Source organism: Anser anser (assembly GCF_964211835.1).
Source record: "Anser anser genome assembly, chromosome: 21".
Classification (NCBI taxonomy): Eukaryota; Metazoa; Chordata; class Aves; order Anseriformes; family Anatidae; genus Anser; species Anser anser.
Genome location: NC_139742.1, coordinates 3,888,177 through 3,905,983, shown reverse-complemented (window position 1 = coordinate 3,905,983; position 17,807 = coordinate 3,888,177). Strand labels below are relative to the sequence as shown.

The window sequence follows — 17,807 nt, the reverse complement described above, 5'->3', positions numbered from 1 at the left end:
ACGATAGTTGTGGTGGGTTTTGTAGAATTAGCAGGCCTTGCCTTGCAAATATAAGAATCGGTGTCCCCAAGATGATCAGAAACAGGAAGGTAATAATACAATCGGCCATCAACAGTAAAAAGCTCATCAGCATTTGTCCCACTGTTCTTGAAGTATTTTGGTACCTGAAAATTCAGTTTGGTATCTAATGGTGTTTTGAAATGCACCAACAAGCCTTTACTTCCCTGTGGGTGCCCTTCCATTTTTAGAGGTGTAATTGAACATAAGATTCATTTTCTTTCTCCTGTCCTGGGATGGAGGAGCACATGAGCACTGTAGTTTCACTTCAGTATTACTTTTCATTTAGTAACTGAACTCCAGCGTGCTCTGTTTTATTGGAAGAAGAAGGCTGAAGACATGATTGAGGCAGTTATTCTTTCAAAAATGCCATTTTGTTCAAAGCAAACCCACACAACAAAAATTACTGGTTTCAAAGATGACTTCCTCAGAATGGTTTCTCAGGTGTAGGATAGAATTTCTTGATGAGAAAGGGAACTCCTGAATTGCTGCTGATACTTTACTTTTCTTCTTGGTGAGTGTTCAGAATTGAATGAAAAATGGTATCTTTCAATGGCAAAGTAAGGGTTGTGAAAAATTTTTCAATCAGCTGTATCTGTTACTTTGTCATCAGTCGGTCACAGCTGTTTTCTACCGCTCTTTTTTTTTATAGCCGACATTTATACAGCTGTTTGTTTGCCAAGACAACCAATGGAGAGGACAGGGAAGTACTAAATGAAACAATCCACAAGGAGAGGAACTGAGGTTTTTGGTTTTTGTTTGTTTTCTGATACAGTGGTCCACTGATGTAACCAAATACCTAATGTGAATTAATACAATTCTAATAAGCACAGGTATTTAATAACAGGTGTCTTACAGCTTATTAACATCTTCAAATTTGCTGTTCTTAGACTTCACAATCTAAGGTGATCTTGGATGTGTGTCCTGTAAGGGAAATTAATGATGATTTAGCTAAATTCATTCTTTCCCTGCTGTCAGAGCTGAGCTGCTATTCCTGGCACATGGTGTAGGGGTACCACAAAGCACTACAAAAGGTGTCTGAGCCGCAGTGCAAAACATTCTTATACAAAGGGCTGAGTCTTTCTCCAAGTCAAATAACAATGTGGGGTATGTTTTAATTTACCTCCAGTGTTTTGGTAAGGATTTCACTACTGCAGAAAGTAGGCTCTGTGTCACTCCAGCAGTGAGTGGTACAGGATGGCTTCTGGAAGGCTTTTACTATCAGAATGGTGCACTGTGATCCTTCGAGGTGAAACATGCCATATGGATGCATGTAACTATTACCTGCCACAGGGTTGGGTGCTGTAGAAAATTTAAAAATAGATTAAGAGCTTTGTTCTGTCATTTGAGAACAATGACTCCCTCTCTGGTGCCCCTTCCCCATCTTACTCCTCTCTGTTTTTCCTGTTGGATAAAATGAAAAGGAAGAAGAAAAACAACATAACAATTTATTTATTCACTTCTCGATTCTGCCTGAGACTGTTTTTTAAAGACCCTTCCTTTGTGAGCTTAATCAGATGCTTGATAACAGAAAAAGCGTTGCTAACTAACCCAGGGCACAAAGAAGCCCCTTCAGAGGAACACATGACCTCATCGACAGGATTACTCTATCACATGAATTCAGACTCCATCGCACACCCAAAATAAATGTTAGGCTCCGTTTGCAGCGAGGTGCTTTATTCGCCTGCCTTCAGAGGGGCATAAGCTTTGCCAACGTCTTCCTCAGTCACTGGGATTAAAAGTGTATGGAAATTCAGCACAAGAGGCAGATTTTCCTGGTCACAAATAACCTGCTGTGCACTCAAAAGCTGCTGGCTGGACCAAGCCTTTGGGCCGTTGCCCTCCTGGAACCAGGGAGCTCTGGCACAGGTTTGCAGTCGCAGAGCAAGTCTGGTTTTCACTCACAGCTCCCATTGTCTGTCTTGGTTTTGTTGGGTGCTCAGAGCTTCGACAGCCAAGGGCTGGCTCTGGGAATGTTTCTGGCGTCGGATGCAGCGCTCCCAAGACTAACCCTTTGCCAGAAGGCGGCACGCATCCCTCCCTAATGTATAAGAAGCAGCACTATTGTATTGTCTCAGTGCTCTCAGGGTTTCTAGCACTACCATCTGACAGCATCAGTATTCTTAGAATATCCTCTTTACAGCCACTCTCAGGAAGTACGTGGATATTTTCTAGCCAGGTGCTTTGAAATGTCAGAGCAAAGACATAGCTTGTATTTCCCTGTGAATGCAGAGCAAGACGTGGAGAGCGATGCAGCCTCCCACCCAGGCACACTTGTGCTGGATATAAGGTATAGTAGCAGAGACCTTACGGTCCCCAAGAAAAGGCAGGAAAGGCCTCTGACATTGATGAAGTAAAATTAACTGACACGACAACATCCTGCCAAGTCACGAGCTGGAGGTATGTTTGGTACAAGTCACGTTATCCATGGTCAGGAGCCCAGGAGCGTGCTGTAAGGCAAGACATAATCAATGTAGATTGAGATGTGCCATTTATTTGTTTCTAATTATGCACAATTAACAATACGGTACATGAGAAATTAAACACCAAATTATGGGCACAGACTGAATATTTCTGCATTGCACTTCTAAGTCAGCAATTATCTTCATTCAGTTTGAATTTGGATAAATTTACCAATTCCAGTGGTACCAAAAATGAGTTATTACAAGCTATTGATTCCTGTGTTTAGTATGGGTCTCTTCCTGAGTCTGGCTGGCTATATATAACTATTACATAATGCCACGTTGGAGGCTCCTTATGTAAACATTGGATATAAAACAACTGTGTTTAAAAAGTCATAAGGCTCTAACACAAGCCAAGAGAAGCTGGGATATTATAGGATTCAGCAGATGTCGTTCCCTTAGGGTCTGATCCTGAAAATGTGAGTTCTGCATAATGCTTGTGATACCTGTTGGTGGGACAACAGATGTTGCAAACCTTTGATCTGGAGGTTTCCCAGCTGATATTTGTTATCATTTCGATTAAGACACTATGCTCAAGACAATATGATTGTGTCATGTTGCGATACAAGCCATGCCTTTACATTTCTTTAAGGAATAGCAGGCTTTTTTTTTCAGTGTGGCAGGATGGACTCATGTCTGTGAAGTTATCTGCAGGAGATGACACTCAGGGTAGTGCAGGTTCAGCTGCATCTTTTTCTGCCCTGCAGTGCTGGCTGTGAAAGCAAAGGCTGGGGTATTCCTGCAACGGCCCACCCCTTCACCTGCCTGGAGAAGGAGCATCCCTAGGTTACTTCTAATATTTGGCTCGTGACTATGCCTAGGAGCTGTTCCTCCTTGCACACAAGTTTGATTTATCCTAAACGAGGCCCCAGAAAGATCAAACCAGGTTGTTGCTAGTCTGACATCCTGCCATAAAGTGGTTTGCACCCTACTCCGGGTGCTGTAAGCATGCCTCAACCCACCCCAGGTGGGTGGCTGTCATCCTGCCGAAGCCATCTTCCAGCAGCTGGCTGTGAGCCGCCAGGGGGTGGGTGCCGGGGGTGTTCTGCAGGAGGTGAGATCTGTAGCAGGCCCTGGGGGCTCATGCCACACAGGTCTGCCCAGGCAAAGCACCACTCTTCGGCTCCTGTTCCTTGTGGGAGGTGGAGGGGAATTATTCTTCTCAGTCTTGTTCTGGGGATGTGTAGAACGCACTTGAAATGTAAATCCCCTTCAGTAACACAGAGCATTGCTATGAGGCTAATCTTCTTTTAATAATGTTAAACACAGGTTTGTTATTTAATTTCCTCCAGTGGTGGCTGGCCTCTGGAATGGCTCCAAAGGAAGCATTGAGTTTATTCTATAAATAATTACGTAGGCATGGCCTTAACAAGAGTATCTTATATCCAGCAGCCCTAAACAACATGGTAGTTGTTTCAGAGCAGCTCTGCTCCAGCCAGAATGTATAATATCCAAAGGCATCTCATTTGCCCTTTTCACCACTAATCCTATCTACTGTCTATCTGTGGTCCATTTAGGAGGTGACTGTGATCAAACCTTCTGTTAAGAACTGTAGCCACTTGGCTACTATTCCTTAGCACACTTGGCTTGCTCTAATATAGGTGGATACTCTATCTAAATGCAGTAAGAGAACTTCTGGTACAAAGATCATAGAATTTAGGCAGAAAAACTGAGAGGAGGGAAAGTCTTCTACAGAGCAGAATCTCTTGAGGAAATTGGAAGTATCAAAGGAATTAAGTCATTTAGTGTCAGTTACTTATACCTTATTTAGGATGCAAATCTTCTACATACTTATTAGAAATCAGAATGTTAATTGACTTGGCTAAACTCATTCCAGAAATTAGGAACAACCTCAGATCTCACAAGTCCCAACACAGTGCCGTTTCCATACACCTGGCTCTCCTCTGAGTTCCTGCTCCTTTGCTCTCGATGATATAGCAGCAGCGTATTCAGACTGAATTTCTTTGCTTTTCTCATCATCAGCCAGGTAATTGTAAGAAACATAAATCAAAAAAGTCTTTAGGACTGTGAAACTGGAAGGCACCTCTTGGTCGTTGAGTTCAATATCCTGTTATTGCAGGCACCTCATCATATAATGTGTTTTTCACTTCTGTTTAATTATTGCATGTTTTCAGCAGTCCTTTTCTCCCAGCTGCATCTCTGCCAGCTGACTTCATTTTTCATTTAATTCATGAGATTTGCTCACTAACACTTAACTGATCAAAGGTGTTACTGATACTGGAAGAAGACCACCTCTGATCTCCGAACTTCTGTTCTGCTTTGGAAAAGAGCCAAGCTCATTGTTTAGTTTAGAAATGTCTGTTTTCTCTCTGAGACCCTGAACAAGGATAGACCTAGGGAGATTTTCCATGGCTAAGAATACAAAACTCTTGAAACAAAGTAGTTTATAATGGAATAATCATGCTAATTTAACTCAAAATAGTCACTGTACCACAGAAGGTTTAGTCTCTCAAGGGGCTGCTTTTATGCTTATCATTCAGAATTTACCGTAGCTCTTTCACATTTTTATGGATGTTGGCTTCAGTGGGTTATTTTTCCTCCCTCTTTGTGACACTGTCATGCTGATGCCTTTGAAATATGAGCCTTTGCTAAATTCTAAATTGTACACAAAGCAATTAATTAAAATTCCTTCTCAAAGAGCCTTGGCAAAGTCCTGTCTATATGCTGCTTTTCAGCCAAGGTAGAATGGGCGGAGGCTAAAAGGAATCCGAATGGTTTTATTTAAAGATGACGTACAGTAGGATCTGTGAACCAGAAACTACACAGCTTCCCAAAAGTAGAAATGTTATCTAAGAGATGAAGCCAAAGATGAAAAATTAACTGGAGTGAGGAGTTCAGGCTTAGCTGAGTGGTGTTTAATGTAGGACCTCAGGGGCTGGATGGGGCAAAAAGTGTGTGTGAATCTTTTTTATTGCTGCTCTTTGAAGCAGTCTGAGGTACAAGTCTGACTGTAATTCAAATGATCACCAGGACCTACTGCAGGGCTCATTTATGGTAGTCTAAAATCTGTTTTATTTATAGTAGCAAGTACAGTGGCATGATGAGGCTCGCAGAACATACAATGCATGCATTCTGCACATGACAACTCTAATCTAGGAGAGCTCAGAAATCGATCATGAATTAATTGTGAAAATCAGTTCCCATCTCTGTACAAAGTGCTGGTATGTGTGAGTGTTCTCAGCCCCGGGAACAGGGGTTCCTTGCAAACATTCAGTGCCAGCACTGGATGAAACACAGATGGCTTCAGGATGTATCCAGAGCTCTGAGCTGTGGGAGCTTAACCACATCAAAGACAAAATACCAGTTTGTTCTTAAATAATAAGAATTGAGGTCGTAAAGGCAGAATAAGGAAAAAGAAAGTGTGGTACTAGGATCTGGTGCTGTGAGGTGCTTGCGCTTGAACTGCTGTGATGAGACTCAGTAAAACTGGATCCTGCTTTCAGCTTTGTGAGACCTGCCCTGGGTGAAACACGTAGTCCTAATGCTTGTAGGAGCTCAGGTGTCTTAGTACAGGCCTCTTTGTGTCTCAGTTTCCCGTATTTAAAATGGGGGAATGAGGCTTCATCTCTCCACTCTAACTGCTAAAACTTTTGGAAAAAAGGTTTTCTGTCCCCCGTAAAACACATATGGATGCCAAGGGGTCCTTGTTCTGGACTTATGGACATTGCTGAATCATTTCTGTATCAGAAAGTGAATTTTATTACCCATACCACCCTGTGTCTTTAGATTTTGTGCTTCTCTAGTTAAGCATATTTTAAAACTTCCATTCCAGTTGTTTCCTTTCTGCCTCTGTCTCCATACAGTTGTTCCACGGAGTGCTTTCTTCCTCTTGGCACTGTTGGGCATCCACTGGCAGAAAGATCTTTTTGGCTAATTCTTTCTCTCTGTTTGACTTTCAGGAATAGGTTCGGTCTGCAGATCTGGAGCTGGGTAGGAGAAAGGCATTGAAATCCATGCCTTTGCATGTTGTCATTTATAAACAGGGGGGATCACAGGGTCTGGATCGCCTGTTTGCTTGTGGGTTTACCAGGTTTGGGATTTCTTTTCAATTAAAAAACAAACAAACAAAACAAAAAACATCTCCCTACAGAAATGTAGGGATGTTATAGGAACCCCTAGCACACATGCAGGACTGATTTTCTTCATGAACTGCCCAGAGATAGAAGTGAAGTTGTTTGGACATGAATTAGAGGTAAGTCCTCACTGTGCAACTGGGACCTGGATGGATTACAGCCTATCACGCTGCATTTTATCTGATAGAACTTTTGAGAATAAGGGAGTTGGCTTCTTTCTTTCTTCCCTGTTACTTATGAAAACAGGTTTTCCTGTGCTTCTGCAGTTGACTTAAGACTTCGAAGAAAATTTCTGAATTATGAATATTTCCCCTTGGAGTTTCACCTCCTAAAGTCTTGTTTGTGGTGTCCGATTGTTGTTGAAACAACTGCAGATTCTCTTTTGCACGTACTTTGTAAGCCTCGGAGAAAACAGTGGATTTTCTGAGTTATATTTTCAGTTTTCTGAGTCAGATTTGGCTGCCTTAAAAATCTTCTCCTTAGAATGATTACAATGTAAATAAAGGAGAAAAGCACAGCAACAATTTGGCTTTGGTTGTGTCTGCTGGAAAGATTCATCACTGATACTTCAGAACTATTATGAATTCCAGCTCTAAACTGTGACATAGTATAGTTTGACCTACACTGGGACTCCCTGCTGATTCCTTTGCCCTGTTGCAGTTGGGAATGGAAAGAAAATGATTTTCTGTAGTTACAAATTTATGGAAACAGCAATGAAAGATGATGAAATCAGAACTGTTCATGTTTTGGCCTGCTGTGTCAAAACTTGCAGTCTCCCTCAGTCTCTTTCTTTGCGAACATTTCAATTTACTTCAGATTTAATCCATCTGTTTGAGAAGATGCCTGGAGCCTCGAGAGTCACATGCTCTTGGCAAAGCTATATTGTTAGCACTTTTTCTTCAAAAGGTTGCATCTTTTGAAAATCTTCCTTGTAAAAATGCACGCTGGAAAACAGCTTCAATTTATTAATCCTCTGTAACAGTGCTGCTTTTATTCCTTGTAGAAAGTGCACATATTCCCTGTGTCTGCAATGAGGGAGTACCCCAGGTCCGATCAGATTCCCAGCATGACTCTTTTGTCTGTATGGCAATAGATAAGGAGAAGAGCACCGTGATATCATGAGGCCAGTGCCTACACACAGGCACTGCTGGATACCCAAGTCTTGAGGGAACAGATGGCTAGATCACACTGGAAATTATTGAAATATACAATTTCTTCTGTTAACAAATCACAGAAAGCTATTTTGACATAAGCAATTACCAAGCCCTAAAATGCACCATTCTGTTTTCTGCAGAGGGCTGTGGCTCTCCTCCAACTGAGTCTGTCAGAATCCCTCCCGTTGATACTTCCATCCATGTTTAACAAGGTGTGCTTGAATACAATATATGCTGACATTATTTGATCCCCTCCCACTGTGATGTTGGAAGTATCTGTTTGGAGAGGATTTGTAGTCTTTTTTCTCTCTCTTTTTTCCTCCTGCCTTCTTTAAGTCTAATTTCCAAGTCGTGACATGTAGAGGGTGCCTGAGCAAATCTAATCAGCCTTCTGCCTCCTTTAAGAAGGACAGCTGAGATATTTTTTAACACCTCCATTTCTTCATTGCTGCAATCTGTTTTGATTAGACTAACACAGGGTTCTCATTTGCATATTTATCGCTCCATGTGCCCACAAATAATCTCACAGCTCTGCCACTCCTGAATTTGCAAGAGAGACCAAAGTGGTACACTAGAACTGTAAACTACGCAAACATTAATTTAATTTCTCACACCTGCTGGTTTCCAGCAAATACACCTGCGGGAAGGAAGATATTCATATGTTACCTTTGCTGAGTGTTTCCTGGGAGTCAGGATTTCCTCAGCTTTTTTCAAGATGGATTGACAATTAAGAAATTAATTAAGAAACAAGTTTCTAATTAAATTGAAATGTGCTGAAAAAGTTATGATGTCAATGAGGGGAGAGGAGACATCTAAAACAAAAAACAACCTTAATATTTTCTCATCTTTGACAATCAGACTATGTTGCATTTTGAGATTCTCAGATGAAAGGGCTTGTTGTGGAAATGAAAATTGTTTCTTTTCTTTGTGCTATTGACAGTCCATCTCACTTCCACCACATATTATTAGGGGCATTACCAGGTAGTGATCATGTTTTTAAGGGGTGTTTTTCTAGGAATGGTCTTTTTGTTTTGTTTTGTTTTTTCCTCTTTGGATAACATCTAATATTTACAATTGCTATTCATATGGGATGTTTTCTTTTCCTGAAACTTTTTGGGTCAGCTAGTACTGCAGTTGCCATGATTAGCTTCTTAATTTTTAGCCACAACTCTTTAAATGACGTGACTGCAAAATTCAGGCCTGCAGGAAGTCACACCTCATCCAGGAAAATAAGGACGGATATAAGAGGCTACAGTACCTTTTGTTATTATTTATTTTGTGGTTGCAACTAAGGGAACAGCCATAGGCTCTTCGGCATGGGATGCTCTACAAGGAGAGAACTAAAATATAAGCCTTGCCCCAGTGGGGGTGATGGCCATAGAAAGATGTCAGTAATTGGGTGGGACAAGAGGAACTGTTAGAATGTAGTGTTCTTCATGACAAGCAGAAGATTTTGCAGACCAACCACATAATCATTGCCAAGATTTTTGAAGCAGTCGTGTTGTAGTCAGGATGGTAGGAAGACATTAGGGGGCACAGTTCATAAAGAATGAGTAGGATTTCTTACTAGACAAATTGCTTGTAAAATAGGACACATTTGGGGGCAGACAAGTCACTCAGCATGTCTGACAGACATGCCACAAACATCACCCAACTCCTTTTATATGCATTGCAGCACGTCCAAGCTCATGATGAGAAAAGTCACCTTCTTTCACAGACTCTTGCTACCAGACTTTTAGGTACCTGTAAATAGTCCAGCAGCTGGTGTTTGCAAAGGAAGGGTTGTCTCCAAGAGGTAGTACGTCTGCAGCTTTTAAATACAATCCACGTGGACCATTCTGAAAGGAAGAAGATGGGAAAATAAATGAAGGAACAACTGAGCCTGGCAATTACTGTCTTCCGTTTTTCTCTAGAAGTGCCTTCCTGAGTGGTCCATCATGGTCAGAGCTGTTATGTAGATATGTTTGAAGGATATTAGATGGGAGGACATCATCTTTGTTCTTCCAGCCAAAAATAAGGCTAATGTACAAATAATTGTATGAAGGTGTCTTGTTCCGTAGATCTCAGATCTGGCAGCGGAGCTCAGCCTATCACACTGGGTCCTTGGCAGATCAGAGGAGAAACACCTGATCCAAATTAGCTCAGACATCACATTCACTTTCAAAACACGGAGGTCACAGATCAGACACTGTGGAATGCTTCTTCCAGACCACCCTTCGTAAACTTCAAAAGGATGTCAGCCAAGATACATTATGCCTTGAGTATTGTCTGTAGGCTGAGAGGTTTGGCTGACTCTAATGTGATGAGTATCCAGTAAAAGTAATGGTATTAGTGTGGCTTTCATCTGTAGTGAAGGTAACAGTGAATAGCTTTTGTCAGAAGCAGGGCTTTTATTTTCCAGGCATATACAAAAATCATAGTTTGTATCACCATAAAATGGTATGGAAGCTCACAGCTGTTAGCAGAAAGACTATCATCAGCTTTCTAGGTCTGGACAAGGCCAATATTCTTGTAGGCTGGGAATTACAGAAGCCATAAATAAACTGATACTCAGAGTGAAATTCAGTGAGAATTAGGTTCATAGCTACCTCCAGTTTGTTCTGTTTCCCACTGGTGATGCATCTTTCAAGCAGTGTGTCCCTTAAATAACTACCTGAGGACTAGGCATCAATTTCAGCTCTATAACCTTGTCTCAGGGCAAAAAGTATGTAGCACATGGAATCCCACTGCATGGAAAGCAGTTTGCAAACATGTGGGGGTGCTTGAAAGTTAAATCCCACTTCAGATATTGTTCTGAATGTGTTTCGTGAACTGCAGCCCTATTTAGGGATTGGCCTGAGTCACAAATGAGACCTGGACCATGTCTGTCTCTGTCACTCGTTATTAGGTACCTAATCTAATCTAATTGTGATCTCCTCTGGTGCAGACAGGGGTTGCAGACATATTTGAACAAACAGGGTAAGTGTTAGAAATGGCTTCAAGCTGAATGCTTTTCCACAAGCCAAAAGCCTCCACTGCTGCATGTTTACTTCTGATTTATTCCCCAATAAAAAGGGGTGAAGTTCACTCTTTGTGAGCTCAACATTGTCTACACAAAGTTACTTCAGTAAAGTGGGTGATGTATGATTGTTATTTTTCACAAAAGCAGCTGGAATAGTATGGGAAAAATGATCCCATATACTTTGCGGGAAGCAGAAGAGTGGAAGAAGCTTACAATTAGTGAAAGCCCACTCACTGACCTAACTATTTAAATGAGCAGAAAGAAAAACAAATGTTAAGATGACATTTAAGAGATACACTTGTTTAGTCTGTCCATTAGCTGCTTTTGGTTCTCACTGTGCATGCTAAACGGCTGATTCCGCATGGAAGTCAACAGATGTCTTTCAGCTCCCCTGACTCATATAATTTGAAAGGAGTGGGTTCAGACTGAGGAGGAAGAGGAAATATTGAAGCTATTTGAAAAGAGTGAGTTTCAGGAAGAGCTAGTAAATCCCAGCCAGGTGCTTGCAACCCTATGCAAGGTATTGTGTGAAATAGTTGCTGGTGAAAGATAAAACACTGGGAAAAGTTGCGTAATGAAAAGGCTTATTGGTCGCCAGAAAGACTTTTTACACCTCTGTTCATGAAAATCTTTCTGTTTCTTTGGAAGAACTGAGATGATCAAAGGATTTCTTTTCCTTCTCTTCCCACTCCTCCAGCCCCAGTTTGGTGTATGTGTGTGCATTTTCTTTTATCTTGTTTTTCCCTTTTCCTGCCCACCTGCTTGCTCTCCTGTCCTTTGAAGTTTGCTATTGTACTCAATGGTTCAACAGATTTCCTATATTTCTGTTGATATTTCTTACACAGTGTCTCCCTTGTTGGAGCCTCATCTGGGATAATCTGTTGCATCTCATTACTTTTATGCTAAAATACTGCTAGAATGATGATACAAGCACTGACACCAGAACCCTTAACCTGCCGTGTTCTTTGGAGAGCTCTGTTCATATTCATGCTGTACACAGATCGTCAGTGTAGTAAAACCTGTTATTGGGCTTCAAGCTCCAGAGTTCAGACTCCCTAGAAGTTGGAACAAATTAAAGCATATGGAAAAGGGCTGCAATGGGCTTATTAGTGTTGATAGGCCTTTTGACAGCGTCTCAAGTTTTTTACATGGTCCAGCCTCCAGTAGCCTTCAAGCAGTGGGCTAGTGGGTGAAGGAAACGCAGACTTCTAACATTAGTTGAATCGTAGCAGAACATAGATTTATTGTACATACCCCTGTCTGCACTGTTATTTAAGAGCAAGTTCAGCAATTTTGGTCAAGCGAAATCATACACTGAGCAGCACCACAGCCACGTTCTTTAAGGGACACCAGCACACACTCAGTGCCACTGGCCTTTTGTTGGGTAATATAGCTGCAGTTCATCTCTTACACTGCTTCTTGTTTTAGGGAACAAGCGTGACAGGAAAGGAAAGGAAACCCAACTTGGTTTGAACTGGCTCTTCAATTTCTCCTCCAGTCTAAAAAGGCCAAATAAATATAAGACTCCATCAGCTTTGAAAAGGAACTGAACGCCACAATGGGACTCCCCACCCAGGTTTTGGCCTGTGCGATCTTAGCTTTGCTGTACCAGCATGTCAGTGGTGGACTCATCAAGCGAATTATCCGGCAGAAGCGGGAGACTGGGCTAAACGTGACCTTACCAGAGGATAGCCAGCCCCTGGTTTTTAACCACGTGTACAACATTAAGTTGCCTGTTGGCTCCCTTTGCTCTGTGGACCTGGATACAGCAAGCGGTGATGCAGACCTGAAGGCAGAAATTGAGCCTGTCAAGAATTACGAGGAGCACACGGTGAAAGATGAGAACCAGATTGTCTTCACGCACCGTATCAACATCCCCCGCCGGGCTTGTGGCTGTGCAGCTGCCCCAGATATTAAGGATCTGCTGAGCAGACTAGAGGAGCTGGAGGGGCTGGTATCCTCCCTACGGGAGCAGTGTGCCAGCGGGGCTGGATGCTGTCCTAATTCCCAGACAGCAGAAGGTAAGGCAGACTGGGGAGCCACTCTGGGGGAACCTCTCACGCTGGCAGCAGATCTTGTTTAGAGTAGATACTCGAATCTGTTTCAAGAATGAGCAAAAGTCAACCTGTTAAATTTGAAATGTAATCAAAAGTGGGAATGCATTTGCTAGCTTGGTTCATTCACAGTTTTGCAGTTTTGTGGATCTGGGGGTCAGGAGTCTGTCTGGGCTGCCTTGTAGTGGTGGCATTGAGCATGTATGGCAGTTGGACAACGTAACAGTCCGTGTCGAGCTGAGATTAAAACTCACACAGTCTAAGCTTTTGGCTCCATGTTTTGTGCCCTTGAGCAGGCTGCCAATGTAACTGTTTTCATGTCCAAGTTTTCCTTAACAGAGACCAATAAAAATACAGCAGGATATAAGCAATAGATGAGTACTAGTGAGCACAAATGATCTGAGAGGTAAAAAGAAAGTATCCTTCCTGCTGTTTTTTAAACTGAGGTAAGAGGCTGGTCATAAGATAGAGAAAACATAGGTCTTCTCAGCTGTAATCTGTCCCTCTGAGCTCAGATCTGGTCTCACTGTGGATGACACAGTGTGCTGCCTGGCTTTCTATGTTCTGGAGTGAATCAGTGAATACGGGTGTGTGCCATAATGAAGCAGTCAGGAAAGGTGCTCAGTCAATGGAAGAGAGATTTTGAGAAGAGCAGAGGAATCTAAGATGCTCATTTAGCAATTAGTTGGCAGCAGCTTTTCCCTGGCAGGAGTGTGAATTAAAGCATTCCTGGTAAACTAAATCTTACGGGAGAATGGGAGCGTGTCTTTCAAAACCTTTGGTGATTCTGTAAATCAGACCTGTAGGGAACAGGGGAAAACAGACCCTTTTAGGTTGTGTGTCGCACTGGCCTGACACATCCCAGAGGTAAGGGGGTAACGGGTTTCCTGACTCATTGGTACAGGTCGCCTGGACACGACACCCTATTGCAGCGGACATGGCAACTACAGCACTGAGATCTGCGGCTGCGTCTGTGAGCCCGGCTGGAAAGGCCCCAACTGCTCTGAACCAGCCTGCCCGCACCACTGCTTCAACAGGGGCATGTGTTTACAGGGCAAATGCATCTGCGACGAGGGCTTCACTGGTGAGGACTGCAGCCAGGCCTCCTGCCCTTCCGACTGTAACGACCAAGGCAAGTGCGTGGATGGGGTTTGCGTGTGCTTTGAGGGGTACACAGGCACAGACTGCAGCGAGGAGCTCTGCCCCCATGGGTGCAGCGTGCACGGGAGGTGCGTGGGCGGGCGGTGCGTGTGCCACGAGGGCTTCACCGGTGAGGACTGCAGCGAACCCCTCTGCCCCAACAACTGCCACAACCGCGGGCGCTGTGTGGACAACGAGTGTGTCTGCGATGAGGGCTACACCGGCGAGGACTGCAGTGAGCTCATCTGCCCCAACGACTGCTTCGACCGCGGGCGCTGCGTCAACGGGACCTGCTTCTGTGAGGAGGGCTACACTGGAGAGGACTGTGGGGATCTGACCTGCCCCAACAACTGCAATGGCAACGGGCGCTGTGAGAACGGGCTGTGTGTCTGCCACGAGGGCTTCGTTGGGGATGACTGCAGCGAGAAGAGGTGCCCGAAGGACTGCCACAACCGTGGGCGCTGCGTGGACGGGCGATGCGTGTGCCATGAGGGGTACCTGGGCGAGGACTGCGGGGAGCTGCGGTGCCCCAACGACTGTCACAACCGCGGACGCTGCGTCAATGGGCAGTGCGTGTGTGATGAGGGATTCATCGGGGAGGACTGTGGTGAGCTGCGGTGCCCCAACGACTGCAACAACCGCGGGCGCTGCATCAACGGGCAGTGTGAGTGCCACGAGGGATTCATGGGGGAGGACTGTGGTGAGCTGCGGTGCCCCAACGACTGCAACAACCACGGGCGCTGCATCAACGGGCAGTGTGTGTGTGATGAGGGGTACACGGGAGAGGACTGTGGTGAGCTGCGGTGCCCCAACGACTGCCACAACCGTGGGCGCTGCGTGGAGGGACACTGTGTGTGTGACAATGGCTTCACAGGAGAGGACTGCGGTGAGCTGTCCTGCCCCAACGACTGCCACCAGCGCGGGCGCTGTGTCAACGGGCGCTGCGTGTGCCACGAGGGCTTCACCGGGGAAGACTGCCGTGAACGGTCCTGCCCCAATGACTGCAACAACATGGGCCGCTGCATCGATGGACAGTGTGTCTGCGAGGATGGTTACATGGGAATCGACTGCTCTGATGGTAGGTTGCAATGACCCTTTCAATCTGCTTCCCCTGGGTAATCCTCTGTGTCCATCCATTAGCCTCAGAGGGTCCATGAACGACTTCCGTGTAGCTGGGCCCTGTTTCTGCTCTTCTTCGTCACAGTCCAAACAGTTGAATCAGTAGAGTTACAGCACTGAGAGGAAGAACTTCACCTCCTTTACTTTTTCAGGGCTATATAGTGTAGAGGTTTCTGGTGAATTGTGGTGGTCAGCAAGCTAAAAGGCTGATAATGGTGCTACAGTCAATTTATTGTCTCCAAGTTTGCTCCCGACACAATGCCATCAGAGCTGTAGCTACCACTGGATGGGTGTTTGTCATTTTTGGTTTCTCGTGATGCTCCTTGATGATAAAAAGATGCACCTAAAAGAAAGTGTTCTAGCTGTGGAGAAAGAGAGAGGTGAATCCAGAAACTTCTTACTTAGATACTCAGCAGGATTAATCAAGAGAACATGGACAGAATTTTGCCTAAAAAATAATGCTGTCAGGAAGGAGGTGGTGTGGTTAAGAACTTCAGGGAGTAAAGAGCTTAGGTATCAAGTACTTCTTGCAGACAGTTTCTAGTTCCCAGTCCCACACTGGACCAGTACGATGGGGACTTGCATTTGCAATGCTATCACTATTGTAGGAGCTGAAACCGAAACGCATAGCACTGACACTGTATGCTGTCAGACCCTAAGGGCTCAGACCCCAAGGACCTTACTTTGAAGGTGGATCTTTGAGCTGGATCCCTGGTGGAGGAAAGGCATGTGCAGAAAATAAGATTGTCCTATCTGAGTATGAGACACCATCCATCATGATGGAATTGCCAGATGTCACAAATACTGCCATGCAAGCTTTCAGGATTATTGCAGGGGCCTTGGTTCTCTCTCAAGTGACCAAATTGATTTTTCTAACTAAAATAAAATATATGTGTGTGTGTGTGTATATTATATATATATATATACATGGAACATATATACTGTTAGATTTGACAAAGCTTAGAGTAAAATAATGGAATCAACTGGAGTGGAAACTTAGCTATAAAACCAGGTTAGTTTCCCATTACCACTGACTCTATGGAAATCGATAGAAAATGTTGGCAGCTAGATAATGACAGGTGTTACACTATAAAGGAGGCAGTTTTCTTTAGGAGATCCCAAGGGAGGAATTTTAGAACTAAGATCTTTGTATAGTAATCAACGAGTACTTTTGGGTTGGGAACATTGTAAAAGACAATGAATACCCTGTGAAAGAAATTCCTATTTTTCATCTCTTCCTCCTGGAAGGCTCGCAAGTCACATTCTGTGTTCTTGCGCGTGCAAATGGGGAGTAATCCATTGAAAGTATTTACAAAAATAATCATGTTTTATTTTACAGTGGAAAATCTGTGCAATTCTGTATATCCAAACCCCAGCACTTCCAACTATAAAATCATGTGTTGCTGGCAGTTGAGTTAATCGTCTGAATCCCTAAGGACCCAGCTATAGTAGTCTTGTGTAGTAGCCATGAGAGGAGGATCTGGAACACAGTCAACCATAGGTTATATGCAAGTATGAAAGTAGAAATTGGCCCATGACTTTTGGAAACATCTGTAGTCTTCATCAACTGAACATTCCTTTCTACAAGTGGCTAATTTGTGTGGCATGGCTTCCCATTCCCTATTTGTGAGATGATTCTTATAAACTGCTTCTGGGAAAATGTGAAACTGGGTAGGTCATTATTTTCTGAGCCTTGAAAACTTTTGTTTTGCTTTTCCCCTCCCTAGTGTCTCCTCCAACAGAGCTGACTGTAACAAATGTAACAGATAAAACTGTAAATCTGGAATGGAAGCATGAGAATCTCGTCAATGAGTACCTTGTCACCTATGTCCCTACCAGCAGTGGTGGCTTAGACCTGCAGTTCACTGTACCAGGAAACCAGACATCTGCCACCATTCATGAACTGGAGCCGGGTGTGGAATATTTTATCCGTGTCTTTGCAATCCTTAAAAACAAGAAGAGTATTCCAGTCAGTGCCAGAGTAGCAACATGTGAGTTTAATATTCTCTTTATTCACTCATTTGTCTGTTCTGTAGTATGCATTTATTTTTGTTAGGGTTTTCTTACTTTTGTATTTTCTATTTCCTGCTCACCTTCTGTTCTGGACAAGGAGAGCCTCCATCACTTTCATATTCTATTCTTTTTCAAAACCAATGTCTGCGTTAAAAGTAAAGTTTGTTAGCTCTTCTGCTCTCTGCAGTGGTCTCGTGATAATGAATATCGTGGGGTCTTTGTAAATTAAAACCCTCAGTTTCTTCATAATAAGGTACATTTATAAACTCTGGTAATGCTTCCTGAAAATATATATAAATATAGCAAGTATAATAAGAGCAATGTGAAATCACTTGGATTCAAAGTGTTTTGACTGAAATGGAGATTATATTTGTTTTGCATCTTCAGTGTGTTTTACCACAACTGACTTTCTATCTGCCTATCTGTTGATTTGTTGACCGTTTTCCTTTTTGTGTTGTGCACATCACAATCATATCTAAACATGCCAGTCTCAAAAGATGCTCTTTGACTTCTGTCATTGTTCTCATTTTGAGAGACTTGGGGCAGGATTTATCTCACCTAACTTCAAATGTCCACACTAGGTTCTTTCAAGAGGGCAAAAATAGGCATTTCTAGGGCACAGTTTATTTTATTCTAAGGTGACATCTAGAACAGGTCAGAGGAATGTCTGTCCAAAAGCAGAATAGCTAGCTGTGAAGCAAGTTTAAACATCT

General features: G+C 43.3%; 1 protein-coding gene across 9 annotated transcripts in view; it reads left to right on the top strand.

Annotated features, from left to right (window-relative positions):
- The window catches only part of TNC (tenascin C), a 177,497-nt gene that overhangs the window by 116,706 nt on the left and 42,984 nt on the right, over positions 1-17,807 (top strand). For all 9 annotated transcript variants that reach the window (XM_083807351.1, XM_083807350.1, XM_083807352.1 and 6 more), the window contains 3 exons: positions 12,197-12,789; positions 13,727-15,040; positions 16,809-17,072. In XM_083807351.1, coding sequence (XP_083663477.1) covers positions 12,327-12,789; positions 13,727-15,040; positions 16,809-17,072 — 2,041 coding nt within the window. In that variant the 5' untranslated portion in view covers positions 12,197-12,326. The remainder of the gene's footprint in view (positions 1-12,196; positions 12,790-13,726; positions 15,041-16,808; positions 17,073-17,807) is intronic.